Source organism: Lytechinus pictus, chromosome 3 (genome assembly GCF_037042905.1).
Source record: "Lytechinus pictus isolate F3 Inbred chromosome 3, Lp3.0, whole genome shotgun sequence".
Taxonomy (NCBI): Eukaryota; Metazoa; Echinodermata; class Echinoidea; order Temnopleuroida; family Toxopneustidae; genus Lytechinus; species Lytechinus pictus.
In genome coordinates, this window is record NC_087247.1 from 69,118,278 (window position 1) to 69,140,018 (window position 21,741).

The 21,741-nt window shown below is 35.8% G+C and overlaps 1 protein-coding gene across 3 annotated transcripts in view; it reads right to left on the reverse strand.

The window, feature by feature from the left end:
• Window positions 1-96: 96 nt before the first annotated feature.
• Window positions 97-21,741, reverse strand: part of LOC129256768 (NCK-interacting protein with SH3 domain-like) — a 77,594-nt gene continuing 55,949 nt past the window's right edge. For 2 of the 3 annotated variants that reach the window (XR_010293162.1, XR_010293161.1), the window contains exons 4-11: window positions 21,039-21,209; window positions 20,500-20,586; window positions 20,010-20,229; window positions 14,720-14,848; window positions 5,858-5,950; window positions 5,368-5,540; window positions 4,004-4,306; window positions 97-3,237 (exon numbers count right to left, since the gene is read on the reverse strand). Coding sequence is in view for 1 of the 3 variants with exons in the window: in XM_064097637.1 (XP_063953707.1) it covers window positions 4,109-4,306; window positions 5,368-5,540; window positions 5,858-5,950; window positions 14,720-14,848; window positions 20,010-20,229; window positions 20,500-20,586; window positions 21,039-21,209 (1,071 nt within the window). In the remaining 2 variants the exon portion in view is untranslated. Of the gene's footprint in view, window positions 4,307-5,367; window positions 5,541-5,857; window positions 5,951-14,719; window positions 14,849-20,009; window positions 20,230-20,499; window positions 20,587-21,038; window positions 21,210-21,741 lie in introns of all 3 variants that reach the window. The other variant, XM_064097637.1, reaches the window with a different exon arrangement.

Below are 21,741 nucleotides of genomic sequence, written 5' to 3' on the forward strand. Positions count from 1 at the left end.
AATCAATTAATAGCAGTATTGACCAACAATTTTGTAAAATATAATGTGGATTTGAAAAGAATGTGTGAATGAGAGAAAAACGAGAACCACGATAAATAGGATTATTCAGAGCACCAGTTTTCAATTTAATGAAATGCAAGTCGTTGATAAACCTTTACATATTGCATCTGCTCATGCTACAAACATTCCATAGAATACGGAGTTAGTTCAACATGCTTAATAAAAGTAATGATAGCAGCTTTGGTCCTTGTGGATTCGCATAAAAGCTTTGAGACCTTTGAGAAGTAAATCAACCAAAAACTTGAAATAACTAAATGAAATAAACTTGATGAAATTCCCATTGAAGAACATCATATGATGAGGGTAAAGGGTAAAATAAACAAAAAGAGGGGGAAGGGTTGGAGTAAAGAAGTTGAAAATAGAGGTGTGAGAGAGGGAGGGGTGAAGAGCGAAACAGGAGAGGAGTATAGATAAACAGGACTAGGGAGGATGGAAAGAGAGGATTAGGGAGGATGGAAAGAGAGGATTAGAGAAAGGGAAAGAGAGGATTAGAGAAAGGGAAAGAGACTGGAGAGAGAAATGGGAGAAATAATAATGGGCTGGCTAAAGTGATTCCACTGCTCATCCCATCAATCTATAACATGCACAACAAAAGTTTTCTTCAGAACACTGTTAATTTGGGGAATTAAACAATTTCAATAAATAGCTTGAGTCCTAAATGATAAGCCCACATACTGTTCCTTAACAAGAAATCTAATTATAAAAATATTTTGTAATAATTCGACCTCTGAAAATATAACGGGATGCTGGTTACAATTTTAATTTGCTTGATGTGTTGGCAAATAAAAAAAAATTAAAGCTGACTTAAATTATAAACTAGCCAATATTTGCACTTTTTGCATTGTATAATGGTTTATTTCAATAATTTGGTAAAATTTGTAGCTTTATATACATGAGAATCGTTGCCTGAATAGCAATATGAGCAACTTTGGATGGTGTTTGCACTCTTTTAAACACTTTTCATTATTATTCAACAGATTTCTCCAACATGAACATCTTTAAATCCCTATTTTGCACCAGCAGCAAACATAAATCTGGTAAATCATCTCATTTCTGTAACTCTTTAATTACTGAGGTTATGATAATCCTCCAGATGATCACATTGATGAAATATAGATTTTCATATATTTTCTAGGGAATAACACGATTTAAATTACAAGGAACCAGACGACCACTTATGTAATATCCTGAACACTTAACATATTTTCACTGATATACATCTAATTCGGTGGGTATTACATATACTGGAACTAAACACCATCCTTTTTTGAGGGAAAAACTTTGTCACTGACCTCGATGATACTAATTATTTCCCCAATTGAATCAGGGAAAATAAATTTCAATGGCAAATTAAAAAAACATGACGTAAATGCAATACTTAAATTGATCTCAGATAATCTTTCATCTGCTTCAAAACACATTGTTATTGCACAACATAAATTCAACATGAATTTCAAGACATATAAAGGCCTGGTCCTACACCACTTGCGGATGTAAAACGTAAAAAAATCTTGCCATCCGTTGGAATACGCTATGCATCTGTTGTGTACCCATTGCATACGTGTTTCATATGCTCTATCATTCGAGCATCCATCCACTATGATTTCATCCGCACAAAAAGTTTTGAGCTACACAAAACTTTCAGAACGGAGGAACTTTCCACCGTGTATGATGTATACGAACAACATATGTTCTATGTCCACTGTATCCTCTCTGCATCCTCCTTGCAACTCAGATCCACTGAAGCATAACAACTGAAAGAGGGAGGAAAGATAAGGTACGTGGAAAATCTATACAACGTTAAAGACACAGAAATGGAAAGGATGTAACAAAAAGAAACAGAGTAAGATTTGAACACCAAATTTCACCTGGGAATTTATCTAATTACATAGAAGTAAGTCATGGTATTAAGTTGGCTATAATTCTAGTACAAAATATGTATAGCCATGTTCAACATAAATTTATGAACATATTTTCATGTATCAATTTTCTGTTGACATAATTGTCAATGTGATTTTCATCATTATTGCCATAATCATTCATACACAAGAATATCATCTCAAATTCAAAAAGAACTATACATGACATATGCAAACAAGAGTGTCACTAAGGCGAGCACATAATATGCCCCCATGTAAGGTGGAAAATGGAGTTATTGGTCAAGCAAGAAAAGTGGAAGGTGGCGACTTCACCTTTGGCCTTCTGACCTCAAAATCTATAGAATTCCTGGGTTCTATGCTAATATCATACACACCAAATTACATGAGCCTAGGTTAAGTTCAACTAAAGTTATCGCGTTTACAAGGACTTCAGAAGGGTAAGATGAAAACATGTCACTGTGATCATGACCTTTGACCTCAAAATCAAAAGGCTTCCTGGGATCCATGCTAGTATTACACACATCAAATTATATGAGCCTAGGTTAAGTTAAACTAAAGTTATCGCGTTTACAAGGACTTCAGAAGGGTAAGATGAAAACATGTCACTGTGATCTTGACATTTGACCTTTTAACCTCAAAATCAATAGGCTTCCTGGGATCTATGTTAGTATCAAACACACCAAATAATATGAGCTTAGGTTAATTTAAATTTAAGTTATCGTGTTTACAAGGAAAAGTTAACCGACGGACACCGAGCGTGATACCATAATATGTCCCGTAGGATGGGTGTATAAAAAATACAACAATAAACCATGGATGGATGGTTTACATATTTAACATATCTCACATGCCTTGTATAAAGCTAAATGGTAGTTTGTCTATTTATAATAAATATCTAGCTAAATTAGAAAGTTGCATACTGGAAATATAATAATGCAACTTGTCATATCTCAAAACCGGAATTTACATGAAATACAATGATACAAAAATATACAAAAAATAAATTATCTAATTTTCCTTCAACAAATGATATGATAGAAACATAGAGTTATATATCTCTTACCTCACTCAACTAATACTCAAATACTTCCTGAAACATTCTTTCTCTAATACAAAACATTCTTGTTTGAGATGAGCATAATTCAAGAATAAGAAAGGCAATAAATTGAATTCTATTACCATATCACAAACGTGACAATTACATAATCTGACTGGTTCTCTGCAAACAAAATAATAAATTGATTTCAATTATGGTATGCATTCGGTAGTAATGCCAGCATAGCCCTACATCTTAACCCTAAATCTCCCGGGGTATTTTGATTCTTGTCATTCCCGGGGGGGGGCCATTATGGCCCCCCCTTAAGATCTCAGCCGCCGATCGCGCGAGTGACGCAAAAATTTGCACGCTGGTAGTGTGCGATGTAATCTACAAGGCTGTATGGTAAAATTTTCCAAAATAATGAGATTTTATTTTATATTAATTAATTATGCTAATTTATGCATAAATCATACTTTTTGCTCTCATTCACTAAATAACGCTCCTAGAATGCTAATTTTTTGTAAAAATATTCTTTGTAGCATTCTTAACAATCGCAATAAAAAAAAACTTCGGTTTGGAAATCAATTTCTTATGTATTTTATTGTTTTATGAATTTCTTATGTATTTCTTTGTTTTTTTACTTTTTGCTTTTTATTGTTTTTTCAATGGAAATCGTTCCAGGCTTAATTCTGATCATAAACAAGGCAAAATTAATTAAATTTAATCAGTAAAAGTAGAAATAATGATACATTTATGAATTTTGGCTAAATACACAATTCGCATTGGATTTGTACATGAAATCACGTTTATGAGCTATTTTGGGTCTGACATGCACTTACATAATGTTGCGTAATGTCGTAACCGCGTACCCGGGCGTCACAAATTTGGTCTCAAAATTTGCGCGAGACTTGAAAGTAAAAAGTCAGTGAGCGGCGAGGTCAAAGAAATTTGCGTAGCAGATATATCGCGAAAATTGTCGAGGGGGGGGCCATTATGGCCCCCCCCGGGAGAATTAGGGTTAAACTGATCCGCAAGATTAATGATGACACACAAGTAGCTTTCTGTCTGTCTCATTCCCTCTAAAAAACACAAATCTGTTTGTGCTATGGAAATGGAAGATGTATGGTCTCTAAAATTTTCTTGTGAACTTTGACCCGAAGGTCTGTTGAATCTCTTTGATGATCAGTTGGTCCTGTTCACTCTCTTTTCCCTCTTCTGTTGCTATTGCAGCAAAAGCTCTCTCAAACTCTGATAATCTGTGACAATCCTCCCAGTATGAAGTATTGGTAAAGATACTGAAGATAAGAGATAAATATTCTGTTCTCATCTGTCGACAAAAGAGAAAATACAGAGACCTGTAAAAGTCAGTTTTAAAAACTTTAGTTCTGAGATTACCATTGAAATACAGATGTTCAATGATCAGTTGCATATTTAATCAATTGGAAAACAAATTCATTAATGAAAGTTTAATCTAAATTCATAACTTTCCTCGGCTGACATAACATTCTGTACACACACCAGCTTCCAGTTTGTAAGTGTGATTGCAAATGCAAACACACGCTATTGTGTATGCATCAAAGTGTAAACATGTAATGATAAACAAAAAATTGCTAAGCCATGATCACACACATTCAAGAGTAACTAATGGGCAAATGTGTTGTCATGGCTGCAAGATAGGAGATTGTTACAAGGTAGTCAAACTGACTGGCTCTATATTCAGGGAACACTCAACAAGTTACCCATATTGCCTCCAGTTGATTTCAACTTGAGAATAATAAATAATCTGTTGCAGGCACCACATTTGATCTACCCCCTCAGGGCCAGTCAGAAATTTCCATATAATGTTCATTATTTCATTCCATTGTCTCTAGCAAAAAAAAATCATATTTAATATTATGCTACATTGAAAAACTAAATAAGATTTTTGAACACAACTTAAATTGAACAATCTTCCCCCTTTCCTGATAATCTTGGAATTAAAGGATAATTTGAATATAACACAATGTGTTCATATTTTCCATTTGTCTATCATATAATGGAATGCTTGGAATACCCTAAAACCTTGGATCTGAAGTTGTCAAACTTTTAATGAAAACTAAAGAATTTGTTGATTAATTATTACAATTGTTTTTTTTTGTTCAATTCAAATATTACTTTATCCTTTTGGGGGTAATTTTTAGCATTATTTCAATTTTTCATACTTCTCAACTTTCTCCCTTTTGTATCTAGATTATTATTAACAAATCATCATGCTAGAGTATTACAATTTTAATACTTCTCAAAATATTCAAATAGATCTTATATAATTATCAAACAAATATTCCTATTTTTAAACAAAACTAAATTTAAGTTTAAAGGAAGGATGTGGGGGGGGGGGGGGGTACTCACTTGATCACCTGGACACAAATCTGTTATCTGCCTAACAATGATATCAATCAATACTTTCATATCATTAGAGTAGAAGAGGTCTGAGGTTGCAGGACTCGAAAACATGTCTGCCATAAACTTGAGAAGAGAGTCTTGTGTGTCTGAACAATGATCAAACATCTTCACAGGATCCACTATAAGAGAGGGGATATAAACTACATCAGCAAACCTTAAATGTATTGATACATTTCATAAACCTAAATAATTCTTGTTACCACAAAACAATAATGTCTAACAATTTTGTTTAGCACTTTTACAGTGTATTATTATTAATATATAGACTTTTAAACTGCATGTTGTATTGCACAAATTTGCATTTTCTAGTTTTGGAGGAGAAAAATTGTGAAATATTACATCAAGCTTTATTTCAGATAGAATATTCATAATTCAATATTCTCAAATCCACAATCACGCATCTCACAAACTTCGATGCTCTTCACACTCAACTCACCTCCTCTATTGATGAGAAGCATTATCCTTTCACCAAAACTCCTTGTATTCCTCTTTTCAGCTAACACTTTCATTAAAATACTATCAGCAGGAACTGAAAATAAAAATTATAACAATAATAATTATTATTATCATAATTGCTGGATTTATAAATAGTGCAACTATTATTATAGTACCCAGGCTTTAGCTCAAGCTACCACCATATAAGCAGCAATCAGTGCATTCATGGAATATTGACAATACATTCATGATCACATCTTTGAACATTGCAAAAGACATACTCTTACAGATAGATACATGTACATGAATGTCTTAATCTCTCCATTAAGCACTTATATAGTTTGAACCAACAATGAACTTGAACTTGGTGAAATAACAAATAATGGACACTATATCCCATGTAGCCCCATCCCTTTCATATCTACAATAATCCTTGCATGACAGCAATTGACTGAAAAATATTGTTTTTAACAATGTTTAGATTAAGACAAAACAAATTAATTCAGTTCCTTTCAATTGTTATTTCTGTTTTTCACTTCCATCAATTTAATTTTCATTCCTGGTACAGTATACCATCATGTCAATTGTATTCCTGTAAGCTTGTTCTCAATATTTCCTTTGTATAAAGGAAATAATGTATTGCTTTGCACAAAGATAGTGGGTTCAAGTCCACCCCGGGCAGATGACTGAGGCCAGTGTGTTGTGTGTAAACATCTCTCCCATATTTCATAGATGCAGGCTATGTTACAGTAGAATACACTCTGTCCCTCTGATAGGAGGTTAAATGGAGGCCCCATGCAGAGAGTCAACACCTTTGCACATTAAGAAACCACTGCACTATTCGAATAAGAGTAGGGGGAAACCCTGGTGTAGTGGTCCACCTGCACTCCCCCAATATCGAGAGGAGAGATCTCCTGGTCATGGTGATTCACTTTGCTTTTCGCCAAAACAAATAATAATGGTATGAGATATTGTTTAAGCCCTTTGTAGTTCCAATCGTTTTCCAGTAGCTTTTTTAAAAATTGATTTATATAGTCATATTTTGTATTTGATCAAAGAAGGGCACTACTTGGAGAATAGTGAGCGACCTTTAAACCCTCCCCCCATTTAAATTATTTTTTTCAAAGAAGTTTAAAACAAAAAAAAGAGGGGAAGATTAAAAAAGGAAGAAAATGGAAGCAAGAAAAAAGAAAACAACAAAAAAGGTATGGATCAAGGAACTCTATATTACCAGTTATTCAATTGAAAGAAAAATTTCACCTATGTTATCCCCCCACATGCAAAACCTGCAACAAAACAATACAGAGTAATAATACTCCCACTCTCGTCAGCCCTGAGTTACCCTTCCTGGTGGAGGACTTCAGGGATTGAAACTACAAGGTAAGGTACAAGGTACACTCCTTATCAAAATGATCTTTCTATGTAGTCGTATGTTTATGCTATCTTCACTGAACTGTTTACATTATGTTATCTACAGTGCGTCCCAAAAAAAACTATACACTTATGAAATGGCTGCCAAATAAAAAATGTAGCACTTTGGGGGAAAATACTTATACATGTAGATATAGAAAGCCAATAAAGTCAACTTTTGAATGACACCAAAAAGTTTGAAAACTATTCATGCTTGAGCGAGCACTGCCCACTGAAACAAAGGGTATGACAATTAGGGTGGGCTGGAATTAGCCTTCCAATGTGAGTCAGTTTTTGAGAGGCGAATCCTCTTAAACTTGCAAAGTTAGGAGCGTTGTGATACATTAATCAACCATGACCAGTTTTGGTTGCTTAAGCAAATTCTTTAAATTATTAAATTGAATTAATGCATGAGTGAACACAAATTACACTTTTGGGGCAGCATTTCAACTTTATAATTTGGATCTCTTTTTGGGCAGCATTTCAACATTATCATGTGGATCTCAGCAATGTGTTCATGGGAGTCTGGAGAATAGGGGGTGAGATAGGACTTAAGTGGGAGAAGTAGGTTGATGGAATAAGGGTCAACAGAACATTGAGTCCCCGCCCCCTCCCTCTTTCTTACCCTCCCCTCCTGTTGAGAGACTGATAGCTATTGTCATGTACGCGTGAAGTCCAGAGCAGAATGTTGATGTAATGATAAATTCTGAATTGGGGCATCAACTTTTTCCTATCAATCATTTAATCAACAATTTATCAGTAAATCAACTCATTCAATGTGCAATGTGATCAATCAAGCATTTAGTTTTTTTTTCAATAAATTATTACATTAATCATCATAATCATTAAATTTCCTGGTAATGATTCAATAAAAAAAACTGACCATCAGCCACCGGTCACTTGGCAGTTAAGTTTTGAATAGGCTACAATCCAGGAAGTGAGACAGAGACAGAGAGGGAGGGGGGGCTGGGAAATGGAGTCGGAGAAGGGAGGGTACGTATGACTTTTAATTTGTAAAAGGACAAAAAGAAGAGGAATGCCATTTAACCAGATCTTAGCATATCTCGCCCTCTTGCTTGTAACAGGTACTATCACATTACTCTGACTCTCACGAACACACTTTTGAAGTTCCACAAGATGAATATGCTACACTAAAATTACAACTCCTGATCACAAATTTCAATTTAGTAACTCGTGAAATTTGCCTAAGAAACCCCAAAACTTATCTCACTCATTAATTTAGCTTAACACCCTTAGCTTTGCAAAGGACTAACCACTCCAAAAAACTGTAAGCTAATTCCTGCCCAGCCTAGCCAAGCTTAATCTCTCAGGAGGAGAGAAGTGGGGGGGGGGGTTGAGATGCAGAGAGGGGTTGCTAGGTTGCTAAATGTTCTGTTGACCTTTATCCCATCAACCTACTTCCCCTACCTAAGTCATATTACCCCCTCTTCTCCTGAACACATTGTTGAGATCCACGTGATAAAGACAAAATGCTGCACTAAAAATTGCAATTCATGATCACTCATGCATTAACTTTCAATTTAATAACACATTAAATTTTCACAAACAACAAACTGATCACATCTGATCTTTAATTCACCAAATAACCCTCAACTTTGTAAGTACCAAACAAAAAAACCTGAAAGAAATTGGAAGGCTAATTCCGGCCCACCCTATTTTTTATACCCTTTGTTTCAGTGTGAGTGGGCAGTGCTCGCTCAAGCATAAATAGTTTTCAAACTTTTTGGTGTCATTTGAAAGTTGACTTTATTGGCTTTCCATATCTATAAGTTTTTTCCCCCAAAGTGCTACATTTTTTATTTGGCAGCCATTTCAAAAGTGTATAGTTTTTTTTGGGATGCACTGTATAGGACCTACTTTGCCATTAGTGCTGTTATCGGTAGGAAAATTATCTGTCGATATATCGCTAAAAATATTTTACCGATATCGACAACTATCAACAAAAGATCATCTTATTAATAGGTGACAATTCCCTTTATTACATGGAAAATCAATACACATGGCATTGATTAGCAATGTCACAATACTCGCGCTGGTCAAAATTTTTATCTGCCACTGTACCAACAACGCTTCAAAATCTGCGTTCATCGAATCTAAACAAGTACATAACATATTGTAAAAAAACATATTTAGCATGAATACATCCTCACCTTTAACGTTATTAGCATTATTTTAGGGTTGGATGAAATTTTATTGATAATTTGGGGGCTTTTTGGACATGGTTCTGGGCAGCCAATTACTTTCGCCTATCCGCCATTTTGGATTTGAGGATACTGCAATAGTTGTTGTTGTTGTTGTTGAATATGATGGCGCTCTTCAATCTCTCCAGATTATACGCGCCAGTCACTTTCGTAAGTAGGACGTCGTCGGCAAAGGCGATCCATACGACGTTAAACCATTGGTGACGATTATATGACATATTAATATAGATTAGTCACCCATCCACCTATTATATTAGTAGGTCCTACAAGATTAAACATCTTCGAGGAATAACACTTCAATACAAATAGACAAATTAAATATCGTGCGTGCTAAATGATTGTTCGTGAAAAAGGGCACACCAGCTAACCAATCGGCTACTATTTATATATTTATAGAATTTCTTAAAATAAGGACACACACCTAACTGTAAAAACGGTTAGTGGCATATATAAAACATAGTAGTTCCCGTGTATAATCGGGATTAATTAACAATTGTTTAAGATTCGGGTCATTCATCTTAAGTTTATTAAACATAATGCGTCTCTCCTTTACATATTTTGAACAAAATAAAACATAATGTTCAATAGTCTCAAATTCTTTGCACAACTCACAGAGGCCGGAAGAGTGCTGTTTAATTTGAAACATATAATAGTTTAATTTGCACTTACCTACTGTGATTTGATGAAGGAGGCATTCCTCTTTCCAAGAAAAACCTTTTCTATATGCCTGCTTAAAAACATTATCATGAATAGCATATAAAAATCTACCATTTCTAGACGCATTCCAATCTGCTTGCCAGACACTTTTATAAAATGTCATGCGTGAGCATGTGAGTTCATTTATAGTGTTTGGTAAAACGATGTCTACAAAATTTTTCGCGGCACCTTTCTTGGCAGCTTTATCGACGATCTCATTGCCGTTAACATCACAATGTGAGGGAATCCATTCAAAATTAATACAGATATCTTTCAAACTGAGTTTAAGAATTTTAAATAAAATTTCATTAACAATGGAGCATTTAATGAAATATGAATCAATCACATTCAGTGCTGACAAAGAGTCGCAAAAAATTACAACTGAACATGGTTTATCAAAGGAGTCTAACCACTCAAGTGCCATTAAAATGGCCAGGAGTTCCGCTCTCATGATTCTTGTTTGTCCGTCGATGCGACGAGGACCATCTAATCATCCTGGGGTTTAATCATTAGCTTGATGGGTTCGCAGATGGCTAGTCAGGCCAATCTGTGCCCTAAATAGTCTCTGGCAGTGTGGACAGGGAATATTGGCTGCTGCTACAGGGTTGGCAGTCCTTGCCTTCCTGGCCTGCCTGCGGGCTATGGCCACTACGGTCCTATTGGCCTCATATGCTTCAGCACCCTTATGTACAGCTGTTTGCCATGCTCCTCTGTCTTGGGCTTTCTGTTCCCATGTGTCATGGTTGATGTTAAAAGACTTAAGGTTCAACGTAAGGCTTTCCTGGAGCTGGTTGATGTAATACTTCAGTCTTCTTTGTGCTGATTGTAAGGCCAAAGTTGTTGCAGGCCTCAGAGAACTTGTCAACACTATGCTGCATGTCAGCCTCTGTGGAAGCATTGAGGGCACAATCATCAGCAAACAGGAAGTCATTGATAGTGTCAGTTGAGACTTTGGTTTTTGCTTTAAGCCTCCTAAGGTTGAAGACAGAGCCATCAGTCCTGTACCTGATGCCAATGCCCATGTTTGTATTGCTGAAGGCATCAGTCAGCATGGCTGAGAACATGAGACTGAACAAAGTGGGAGCAAGGACACAGCCTTGTTTCACTCCGTTTGAGACATGAAATAGTCAGAGGTCTCACCGTTGTCCTGAACTCTTGCCAGCATGCCATCATGGAGCTGTCGTACGATGGCGATGAACTTTCTGGGGCAACCATACTTTGCCATGATTTTCCAAAGACCCTCTCTGCTAACAGTGTCGAAAGCCTTGGTAAGATCGACGTAGGTGGAGTAGAGGTCAGCATTCTGTTCTTGACACTTCTCTTGTAACTGTCTAGCAGCAAACATCATGTCAACAGTGCCACGTGCTTTTCGGAAGCCACACTGGCTTTCAGGTAGGAGGCCTTGTTCAAGGTGAACAGTGAGGCGATTGAGTAGGACTCTAGCAAGGATCTTGCCTGCGATGGACAACAGAGATATTCCACGATGATTGTCACAAGCTTGGCGATTTCCTTTGCGTTTGTATAGATGTATGATGGAGGCATCTTTGAAGTCTTGAGGCACTGTCTCATGTTGCCAAATTTGTTGGAACAACTGGTGGAGTTTCTTAGACAGGACCATACCACCTTCTTTGTAGATTTCAGCTGGAATGGAGTCCAAACCAGGAGCTTTGCCACTAGATAATGAATGGATTGCTTTCCGAGTCTCCTCCAAGGTTGGTATGGCATCCATTGTCTCATCGACCGGGACCTGAGGCAGCCTGTCAATGGCCTCATTTTTTACGACTGAAGGCATGTTCAGTACACCGTTGAAGTGCTCTGCCCATCTTTCTAGAATTTTCTCTTTGTCTGTGATTATAGTAGAACCATCAGCACTGAGGAGGGGGGACAATGAGCCTGTGGTAGAGGGACCATAGACTTCCTTCAGGCCATCATAGAAGTTTTTCATGTCATTCCTGTCTGCAAAGCCCTGAATCTCATCCGCTCTGTTACTCAACCAGGAATCCTGCATTTGGCGCAACTTTGCCTGAAGATTGCTCCGCACACTCCTAAGTGTATCTTTCTTATCTACTGACGTTGGGTCATCAAGATAAGACTTATAGACCCGACGCTTTTCCTCTAGCAGGTGCTTGATCTCAGTACAGTTTTCATCAAACCAGTCCTTGTGTTTCCTGGTGCTTGGCCCAATACACTCCATGGCTGTGTTATGCAACGTTTCACGAAGTGCAGCCCATGCTTTCTCGACATCCTGGCCTTCCAGCAAAGTAGACTGTAAGCGTTGTTCCAGGGTGTCGGAAAAAGACTGTTTGAAGTTGTCGATTTTTAGTTTGTTGATGTCCAGACGCTTTGGCGCTTTCATGCCTTGTGGTCGTCTCTTGGGCTGGACGTGGAGATTGAATTTGGAGACAACAAGGCGGTGATCTGTCCAACACTCTGCGCCACACATAGACTTTGTGACACGTACATCTTGTCTGTCCCTCTTTCTTACTATGACATAATCAATGAGATGCCAGTGCTTTGAGCGTGGATGCATCCATGAGGTCCTGTTCCGGGTAGGGAGGTTGAACACTGTATTTGTAATCAAAAGGCCATGCTCTGCACAGGTTTGAAGGAGCAGCAGACCATTGCTGTTGCAGTTTCCGACCCCATGCTTCCATCTCCAGCACCAGATTTCGATTTCACGGAGGGCTTCTTGCAGCTTTTGGCGAACCAGATCTAAGTTTGAGCTAGTAAACCAAATCGCGATATCATCTGCATAACATGATAATTTTACTCCACTTTCTTTAATCTTTAAGTCATTTAACATCAATGTAAAAATGACAGGACTTAATGAGCTCCCTTGCGGGATTCCGTGCTCTAATACATACTTTTCTGACATACTATTGCTAACTTTCACGTTACAATATCTTTTTCTTAAGAAAGCTCTAATAAAGAAAAATAATTTTCCACTAATATCTAACATTGACAATTTTTTCAAGAGACCTCCTTTCCATAACGAATCATACGCCTTTTCCAGGTCTAGAAAAACTGCCACGGTATATTTTTTCTCCTTCAATGCTGAATGAACATCTGTTTCAATCCTGACTAAATGATCTTTGACGCTAAGATATTTGCGGAATCCTGATTGAAGTGGGTTTAACGTCTTCTTATTATCTAAAAACCAATTCAGATGGTTTTTAATCATTTTCTCCATGACTTTAAACAGGGTTGATAATAAAGAAATAGGTCTATAGGACGACACTAAACTAGGATCCTTTCCAGGTTTCAAAATAGGTATTTGAACAACTTCATACCACTGACAAGGGAAATGTGAAGTTTTCCATATGTCGTTGTACAGATCTAATATGACATCAAGCGCTATTTGGGGTAAGTTTTTTAACATAATCGCATGAATATCATCCTTACCTGGCGCCGAGTTTTTCAAATCTTGTAAAACATTCTTCATTTCATTCATGTTAAAATCATCATTAATGCAGTCATCATTCGACATTTCCTTACATAAATTATCTTCATTTTCACCATCATCATGATCATTATTATAAAAAGATCTGTCAATAGACTTGAAAAAACGGGCGACCGCATCAGCCTTATCTTTAGATTCACTAATGATATTGCCGTCAACGATTAAATAGCATGCCATTACATCTTCAGATGTAGAGGGCAGCAACACACAGCCGTGTTGCTTCTACATTATTTGTTACTTGTTTTGATCGCTAAATTGAGCTTGCGCTTATGAATGTTTTCGATACACTCAAGTGATGGAGTCGAGTGCAGTCACAATGTGTGGATTGTTATGCTTGTAGCGAAGTGAGATCGTGTTTTGTGGCTAGTAAGTATTTGTAATTTGTTGAGATTTCTGTTGCTGTTCTGTGCATTTTGAGGATAGATATGTTTTCCGTTTGAAAAAAAAGTTTCTGTTTCAAAAGGCTGTTTCCGGGAATTCTGTCCGTTTTCCGCAATCGCGGAAAATCACTGTCCCCACATAATAGCGAGTTTTATCGACAATGAGAGAAAGGTTATCGGTTATTGCTAAGTGGCAAAAAACATGCAATTATCGACAAGACTAGCGATAAAGAGGTTATCGATAACAGCACTAATTGCCATGCATCGTAATATCTAATTCAGAACAATTGGTCAGTATTAAAAAAACTTGTTTCAATTGTAAAACAATGTACCACGCAGATTTTGGGTATAGAATTATGCTTATTCCATCTCATACACTAAGAATAGTCCAATTATGAATGCACATTTATGGCGAAGGGCGCCAAATTCATATGCGACAATACAAGATTTCTGCAGAGTCCAGGTTTTGTACAATGATACACTTGAAACCACCTTTGTAAATACGTGCCTTTGAGACTATATAATTACTTCAGGATAAATTTTACTTTTGTTATCCAATCTAGAGCTGCTTTAAATGCACAGATCACCAAAATCCCAGTATTTATGGGTCAACAACAAATGACAAGGGGGTTAGTTCTTTTATTAAACAGAAAAACAATATTCATTTAAGATCTGTTGAATTAATAATTGCTTACCTCTGAGATGGAGATTAAAGGCAAGAATGAGATTAACAAACAAGTCTGGTACTTGATCTAGTTCATCAGCAGGTGGAGGGTTTTCAATGCAATCTAACATGAAGTTTACAAAGTCTGCATTCAGTTGATCTAAATAAAAGATACATCAACCGCAGTGATCATCATAAGAAACAGATAATTTCAACAATGATTAATACAAAAAAATTTCATCAGTTGGGGATGATAAATTAAATAATTTTTAAACTTCAACCAACCTTAATGATTACTTGGGGCTAATCATTAAGGTTAGTTGTTGAAGCTTAAAGCTTATGATTTAACAATATAGTATTAAATACTTTTGCAATAGGCTAGTTCTTAGCAATCAACAGATGCATTATAACATCTCTGTCATCAGAATCTTGTTTATACAATACTTCTAAATGCGAATTAAGGACATTCCACAGTTAAAATGAAGTCCATGTCATTTTCACCAAATTTTGCAGTTACTTTGGTATCTATGCATTTATGAAAATGCAAAAAATATTACAGGTTCATGTGCTTTTTATTTTTCTACGGGACTTCAAAGTTGCTGTATTTGAATGACATGAAATGTTGAGCAATCAAAAGAATTATGCCTCTCTTAGACCTCACAAATTCACCAAATGAGTTCAAATCATCTTTACTCTGTCGATATGGCATCAAACTTCATCAAACTTTCAGGATATGTAACTGAGTGGATACCAAAGTAGGAGAATATCTTTTAATTGGCAAAATCATATCTATTTGGAGTCAGCAGCGCCCTCATTTGACAAGAATGGTGCATAAACTTGCAAAAAACAAATCTTCAAAGACGTGAATCTACTCGAAAATTAAAAAAAGTATAGTTTAAGCTGCACTTTATTCAAAATCAAATTCGGCAAAATTGTAGAGGAATGCATTGTGAATGTGTAGGGAAGTTGAAAATATGGGGTCCATGTGCTCGTTTTTAAACTATCAGTGTCCAAATTGTTGCGAGTTGGCTTGATAATCGCCTAAAATGTGCCGAAAACATGCAAAAGTCTAATAATACCTTCTAAAATGCAATAGTTCCCTAGTTCTGCTCCTAAACACTAACAATCCATGTCATTTTCATTCTACTCTCTAGATTTGTAGAGGAATTTATTCTGAAGACGTTAAAACATTAACAATTTGGGGTCCATGTGCTTGTTTTTAAACTATCAGTGTCTATAGTGATGCGAGTTGGCTTGAAACAGCCCAAAATCCGCCGTAAACGTGCAAAAGTCTAATACCGTCCAAAATGTCTAAAATACGAATGGTTCCGTAGTTCTGCTCCCAAACATTCAAAATCCTTGTCATTTTCCTCATATTCTCCTAATTTGTAGAGGAATTTATTCTGAAGACGTTAAAACATTAACAATTTGGGGTCCATGTGCTTGTTTTTAAACTATCAGTGTCTATAGTGATGCGAGTTGGCTTGAAACAGCCCAAAATCCGCCGTAAACGTGCAAAAGTCTAATACCGTCCAAAATGTCTAAAATACGAATGGTTCCGTAGTTCTGCTCCCAAACATTCAAAATCCTTGTCATTTTCCTCATATTCTCCTAATTTGTAGAGGAATTTATTCTGAAGACGTTAAAACATAAAAAAATATGGGGTCCATGTGCTCGTTTTTAAACTATCAGTGTCCAAATAAGTTGCGAGTTGGCTTGAAACGGCCCAAAATGCGCCGAAAACGTGCAAAATTCTGATAATACCATCCAAAATATCTAAAATGCGAATGGTTCCCTGGTTCTACTCCCAAACATTCAAAATCCATGTCATTTTCATCATACTCTCTAGATTTGTAGAGGAATATATTCTGAAGACGTTAAAACAATAAAAAGTATGGGGCCCATGTGCTCGTTTTTAAACTGTCAGTGTCTAAAGTGTTGCGAGTTGGCTTGAAACAGCCCAAATGCACCAAAAACGTGCAAAAGTCTGATAATTCTGTCCAAAATATCTAAATGGTTCTGTAGTTCTGCTCCTAACTATTCAAAATCCATGTCATTTTCCTCATACTCACCAGATTTGTAGAGGAATATATTCTGAAGACGTTAAAACATTAAAAATATGTGGTTCATGAGCTCGTTTTTAAACTATCAGTGTCCAAAGTGTTGCAAATTGGCTTGAAACAGTCTAAAATGTGCCTTAAACGGGCAAAAGTCTAATACCATCCAAAATGTCTATAAAGCGAATGGTTCCGTAGTTCTGCTCCCAAATATTCAAAATTCACGTCATTTTCATCATACTTCGCACATTCTTTAGCACCTGAATATTTCAAATATGCAAAAATTAACATGGGTCGATGTGCTTGATTTTTTGCTATAGCTCGCTTCAAAATTCACCTAAATGGATGTTCTTAAGAATTGTGCATTCAAAAGAATTTGGCATTTTTAGACTTCACAAGATCACAACAATGAGTTTAAAGCTCTAAGTTAAAATCCATAAAAATTTCATCAAATTTTGCAATATAATCAATAATTGTATCCTTAAGATGGATTATCTATTTATATTGCTATTAATTGTTTGCTCTTTCAAGTCTAACAGCACTCTCAGTTCTTAAATTGTGCAAAAGATGACGAACACTCAACCTCAAAAATGTGAAATTTCAATAACAAACTTGAGAAGTACAAGAAAATGAGAAATGCTGCACTTTATTCAAAACCCATGTCATTTTCACCGAACTTTGCAAAGTTGTAGAGGAAGGTATACCTAAGAGGTGCAAACATGAAAAAAATATGGGTTCAAGCGCTTGTTTTCAAGCTATCAGCACTTTTATAAGAGCAAATGTGCTTTTTAAAACACCCAAAAATGCACAAAAAGCTTTGTATCTATGTGAGGAAAAATTCCAAACCACTCTACCATTTTATTCAAAATCGGGGTCATATTCATCATACTTTGCAGCACTACAGAGTAAACTATACACAACAAAATAAGTAAGTTCCCCCTAAATCAAATTGCTGTAACTTTTGAACAGAATTATTTTGAGATATGATATTCCGTAGGTGGTTTTCTACACTCATTAAGCAACTCCTGGGGAAAAATAAGATTGATCGGTTGAGTCATGCATGAGTAATTAAAGATTGAATTAAAAATGACCATTTTTAAAAGTCACAAGAGTCGTTTTTCAGATTGTGCAAATACAAAGTTGGGCAAATGTTGTCTTTAGGTGAATTTTATGGTGTTATGCTGTTTTACTATCCATCATTTAGCCACTCCACACACAATTTTGATATCATATGTTCATGGTTGAGTGAGCACAATGTATTGCAGGGGCCGCGGAAGCGGGGGGGGGGGGGGCTGGGCAGGGACCTTCAGTCACCCCCCCCCCCCACTTTTTTCCAAAAGCATGTAAACAAATGTAAAAATGACCATACGATTGTGATTTTTTGCATGGTCAGCCCCCCCCCCCCCCACTTTGAAAATTCTTCCCCGGCCCCTGTATTGTGACGTATCATCATAGGGGTTTATGGTAGTATACTCTACAACTTGTTAGATCATGTTAAAATTTGAAAATGTTGGTGGCTCCCCCGATTATAGGCCCCTCCCCCATTTTTAAATTCTGGACCCACCACTGATTTGTCCATAAATTAAACTGATCATGAGAAATTGTTAGGAAAAGAATACATTTATGCAGTATAAAGAGTATTCATTCCTAGGTTTTCGAATGTGCTCGCTCAACCATGAAAATGTCTAAAGTTCGGAAAGTGTGTGGTGATAGAAATGATGTACATGATAAAAACATTAAAGTCTTATTTGAAACCGAATTTGCCCCCTATATTCACTTTATTACCCTTTAAAATGAGTCTGTGACATTGAAAATACCAATTTTCCCACTTTGATGCGTGCTCACTCATCCATAAATAAACAAATCGATTTCATTTTTGCACAGAACTCTGCCCATAGGTTGATAAACATTACTGCCAAATGACATTGCTAAAGACAGCTGTGAAAAAAAGTTCCACCATATTGAATAAGGGGTTACTTATTCTTAAACATGTGCACCCATAATGTACACAAGTCTATGGGAGACGAAGTCAAAATTTTAACAAATATGAAATGAGGGTTTGTTTCATGGACCGTTTTTGTTACTTCTGCCAATAGTTATTTCCTGAAACTTCGTACATGGCTTCAGAGTAACACTATCCAAAAGGCGCGCACACCAAAATAACCATTCGATACGACACAGAGTGGGGCCAAGGCCTTGAACTTTCTTCTCATTTGCATAATTTTCTAATATTGTGTGCTCACTGATGAATTAAACGTCAGGATTTTAATAAAAATTGAATCAAATGAACTATGCAAGAAGGTTTGTGACAGATATCCATAGTAACAAATTGCATTTTTTCCAATAACATACAAAAGAGCTAATCGCATTCCACATGTTCATTCAAGCGTGGATATTTAATTAAACGCCTTTGAATCATTGAAGCATGTTAATTGGTCATGAACATAACGAAAAAGTTGAGAGAAGATCATTTTCAGTTCCCAAAATGAACCAATACTTGCCTATGATATTTGAAAATCGTATTTTTTGTTTTCAATAAATGTTCATTGAACCGTGAAACGATGAATATTGTTGAAGAAACTCTTCCAAAAATAACTGTCATCATATTCTATCATTTTTATTTATATAAATGTGTAAAAAATCCAATTATAGCAAATTTGGACTTGTGTTTATTCAACCGTGAAATTTAGCCAAAAAAGTTGTATCGTCTTTTAGAGAGTACCTTTTACAAGCCTTCTGACTATTTTTTATGATGAGAATGTGGAATTAGTTCCAATAAAATGGAATCAAAGTCATGATATTTGGCCTGTGACTTTTGAAAAGTGACATTTTTGCCTTCTGATGGTGCTCACTGAAGCATGAAGTAAAATACGTCCATAACTCAGAGGGTAGCTTATAAAATTACCTACACGCTCATGTAAAAATATATCAAAAACTCGCATTGGTTCAGAAATTATTGATGTTTGTTTAAGGGGGACTTACTTTTTTTGTTGTGTATATTTCAAATGTGTAGAGGAATTTAACAAAAATGGACTATGTTTTTTTTTAATAATTTCATTTTATTAGCTTCATAAAATAACACATCGGATGTGCAGTTAGTGCAGATAAGGAGAAAAATCAGCTCATATCTAAAGCTGATTAATCAATTGTTAATCCATTGTGACGTCAGCGCGCAGAGTGTAAAATATGCGCAGATCACGATGCGCACAAACATAACTGTGGAACGTCCTGAAGTCATTCACTGAAGGGATGTGCTTGACTAACCATAATGACTGAATGGAATTGGTTCTCCAGTAGATAACAACATGGTAGCAACAAGAGCTGAATAGCAGAGTTTAGGGATGTTTTCCTGATCTGTTTTCATATCCCTAGCCAGTTCCACTACCAAGACTGAACTTAGAAGACTAGATAAAGCCTCACGATCAAGGTTACACAACGCTCCAAACACCTTCAGTAAGAGCATACGAATAGATGACCGTTGTTCCTATATGCACATAAATGATAAAATATTGTTCTAAACTTATTTCTGATTTAAAATTCTTCACCTTTGATTATATTAAACTTAATACTTCTTCAACATTGCTCTTAAACTTAAATAATTGGGGAAAAAATCTTTACCACAATATAGGTAACTTCTGTTCCCTTGTTTTAGTACATTAAATTGAAATAGTTGCTTCACAGCCATAGGCATTTACTTGGGTTTATGTAAGTAACTTTCTGCTTAACTTGATACCAAGAAACAGTACGGACTTACCATTTGATAGTATAAAACCAGATTATGTATGTATTCAAAGTGATCCTTCTTAACCACTGCTTTACAAACTCGTGGATCTGCATCACACTTGAGAGGAGCAAACAGATTTAGAAAAAAAAATGTTTTTAAAATGATGGAAATGTTTTGTTTATTAGATAACACAATAACACAGAAGTCAATTAGGATTGAAGAATACATCTAGTTATAACTTCTTCTTGCATTAAATCATGACATATTAATTTACTTATTAATAAATAATACCAAACACTAGAAATATCACTAAAGGTGATTATTACCTCTGTCCTATGCTGTTGCCATGGCAACATGGTTTCCAACATTTGGAAAATGGGTCTGGCCACTCTCCCTTGGAGTCTTGTATACTACAAAATAAAATGAAACTTAAGCACCAAAGTATGTCCATGCAAATGAATAACATATCAACTATCATGACATATAAAATCAGGAATACACTAACATGTTTCTCAGTTTGTGTTCATTTCTCATATTTCAAATTAACATTTAATAACACAATAGCTTACTAATATTGTGATGAGTTCTTTCAAGTGATCACTGATGATTTCTTCATCTTCATACAAAGCCCAACTCCTCTGCTGTGCATCGTCTTTACAAGCTGTTAATTCTTTAAAGATGACCTCTAACCTTTCATGGTCTCTGCTACCTTCAATAATGATATTAGAACTTGTCATATTCTGTATTGGAAAAAAAAAGAACTTGTCAACAATTTCTATTTTTATGAACTTTTATGGAAGCAAGTGTCAATAATATGCATTTGATACCATCAATGATAAAACTCTGTACTTAATGCTCAGGTCTAGTTTTAGGAGGATCCAAAACAATTTGAAAAAGATCTCTAGAGCTAGTCATTGAAGGAAACCAAAACCCAAGAAGAACAGCAATCTTATTGGAAAGAGTAAAATGAGAGAAGGGCAATTCCAAGCAAAAGTGGACATTTTCCAAAAAAATTTATGGGCTCTATTTCAAATCTGGATAAAATTTTTCTATCAAAACTCATATGGGATTTCATAAATACAAAAGGGGAACATAATTAGCCACAATTTTTGTTTCTTACGCATCTCCTTATAGGAGAATCCAAACCATACAAACAATTTTATACATGGGACTACATATATTGTTTTTTACTTAATTTCAATTTAGAAAGTCAATAAGGGGCCTAAGCTTTCGATCCTAGCAGAATCTTCGTCGGAGGCAAAATGACAAACA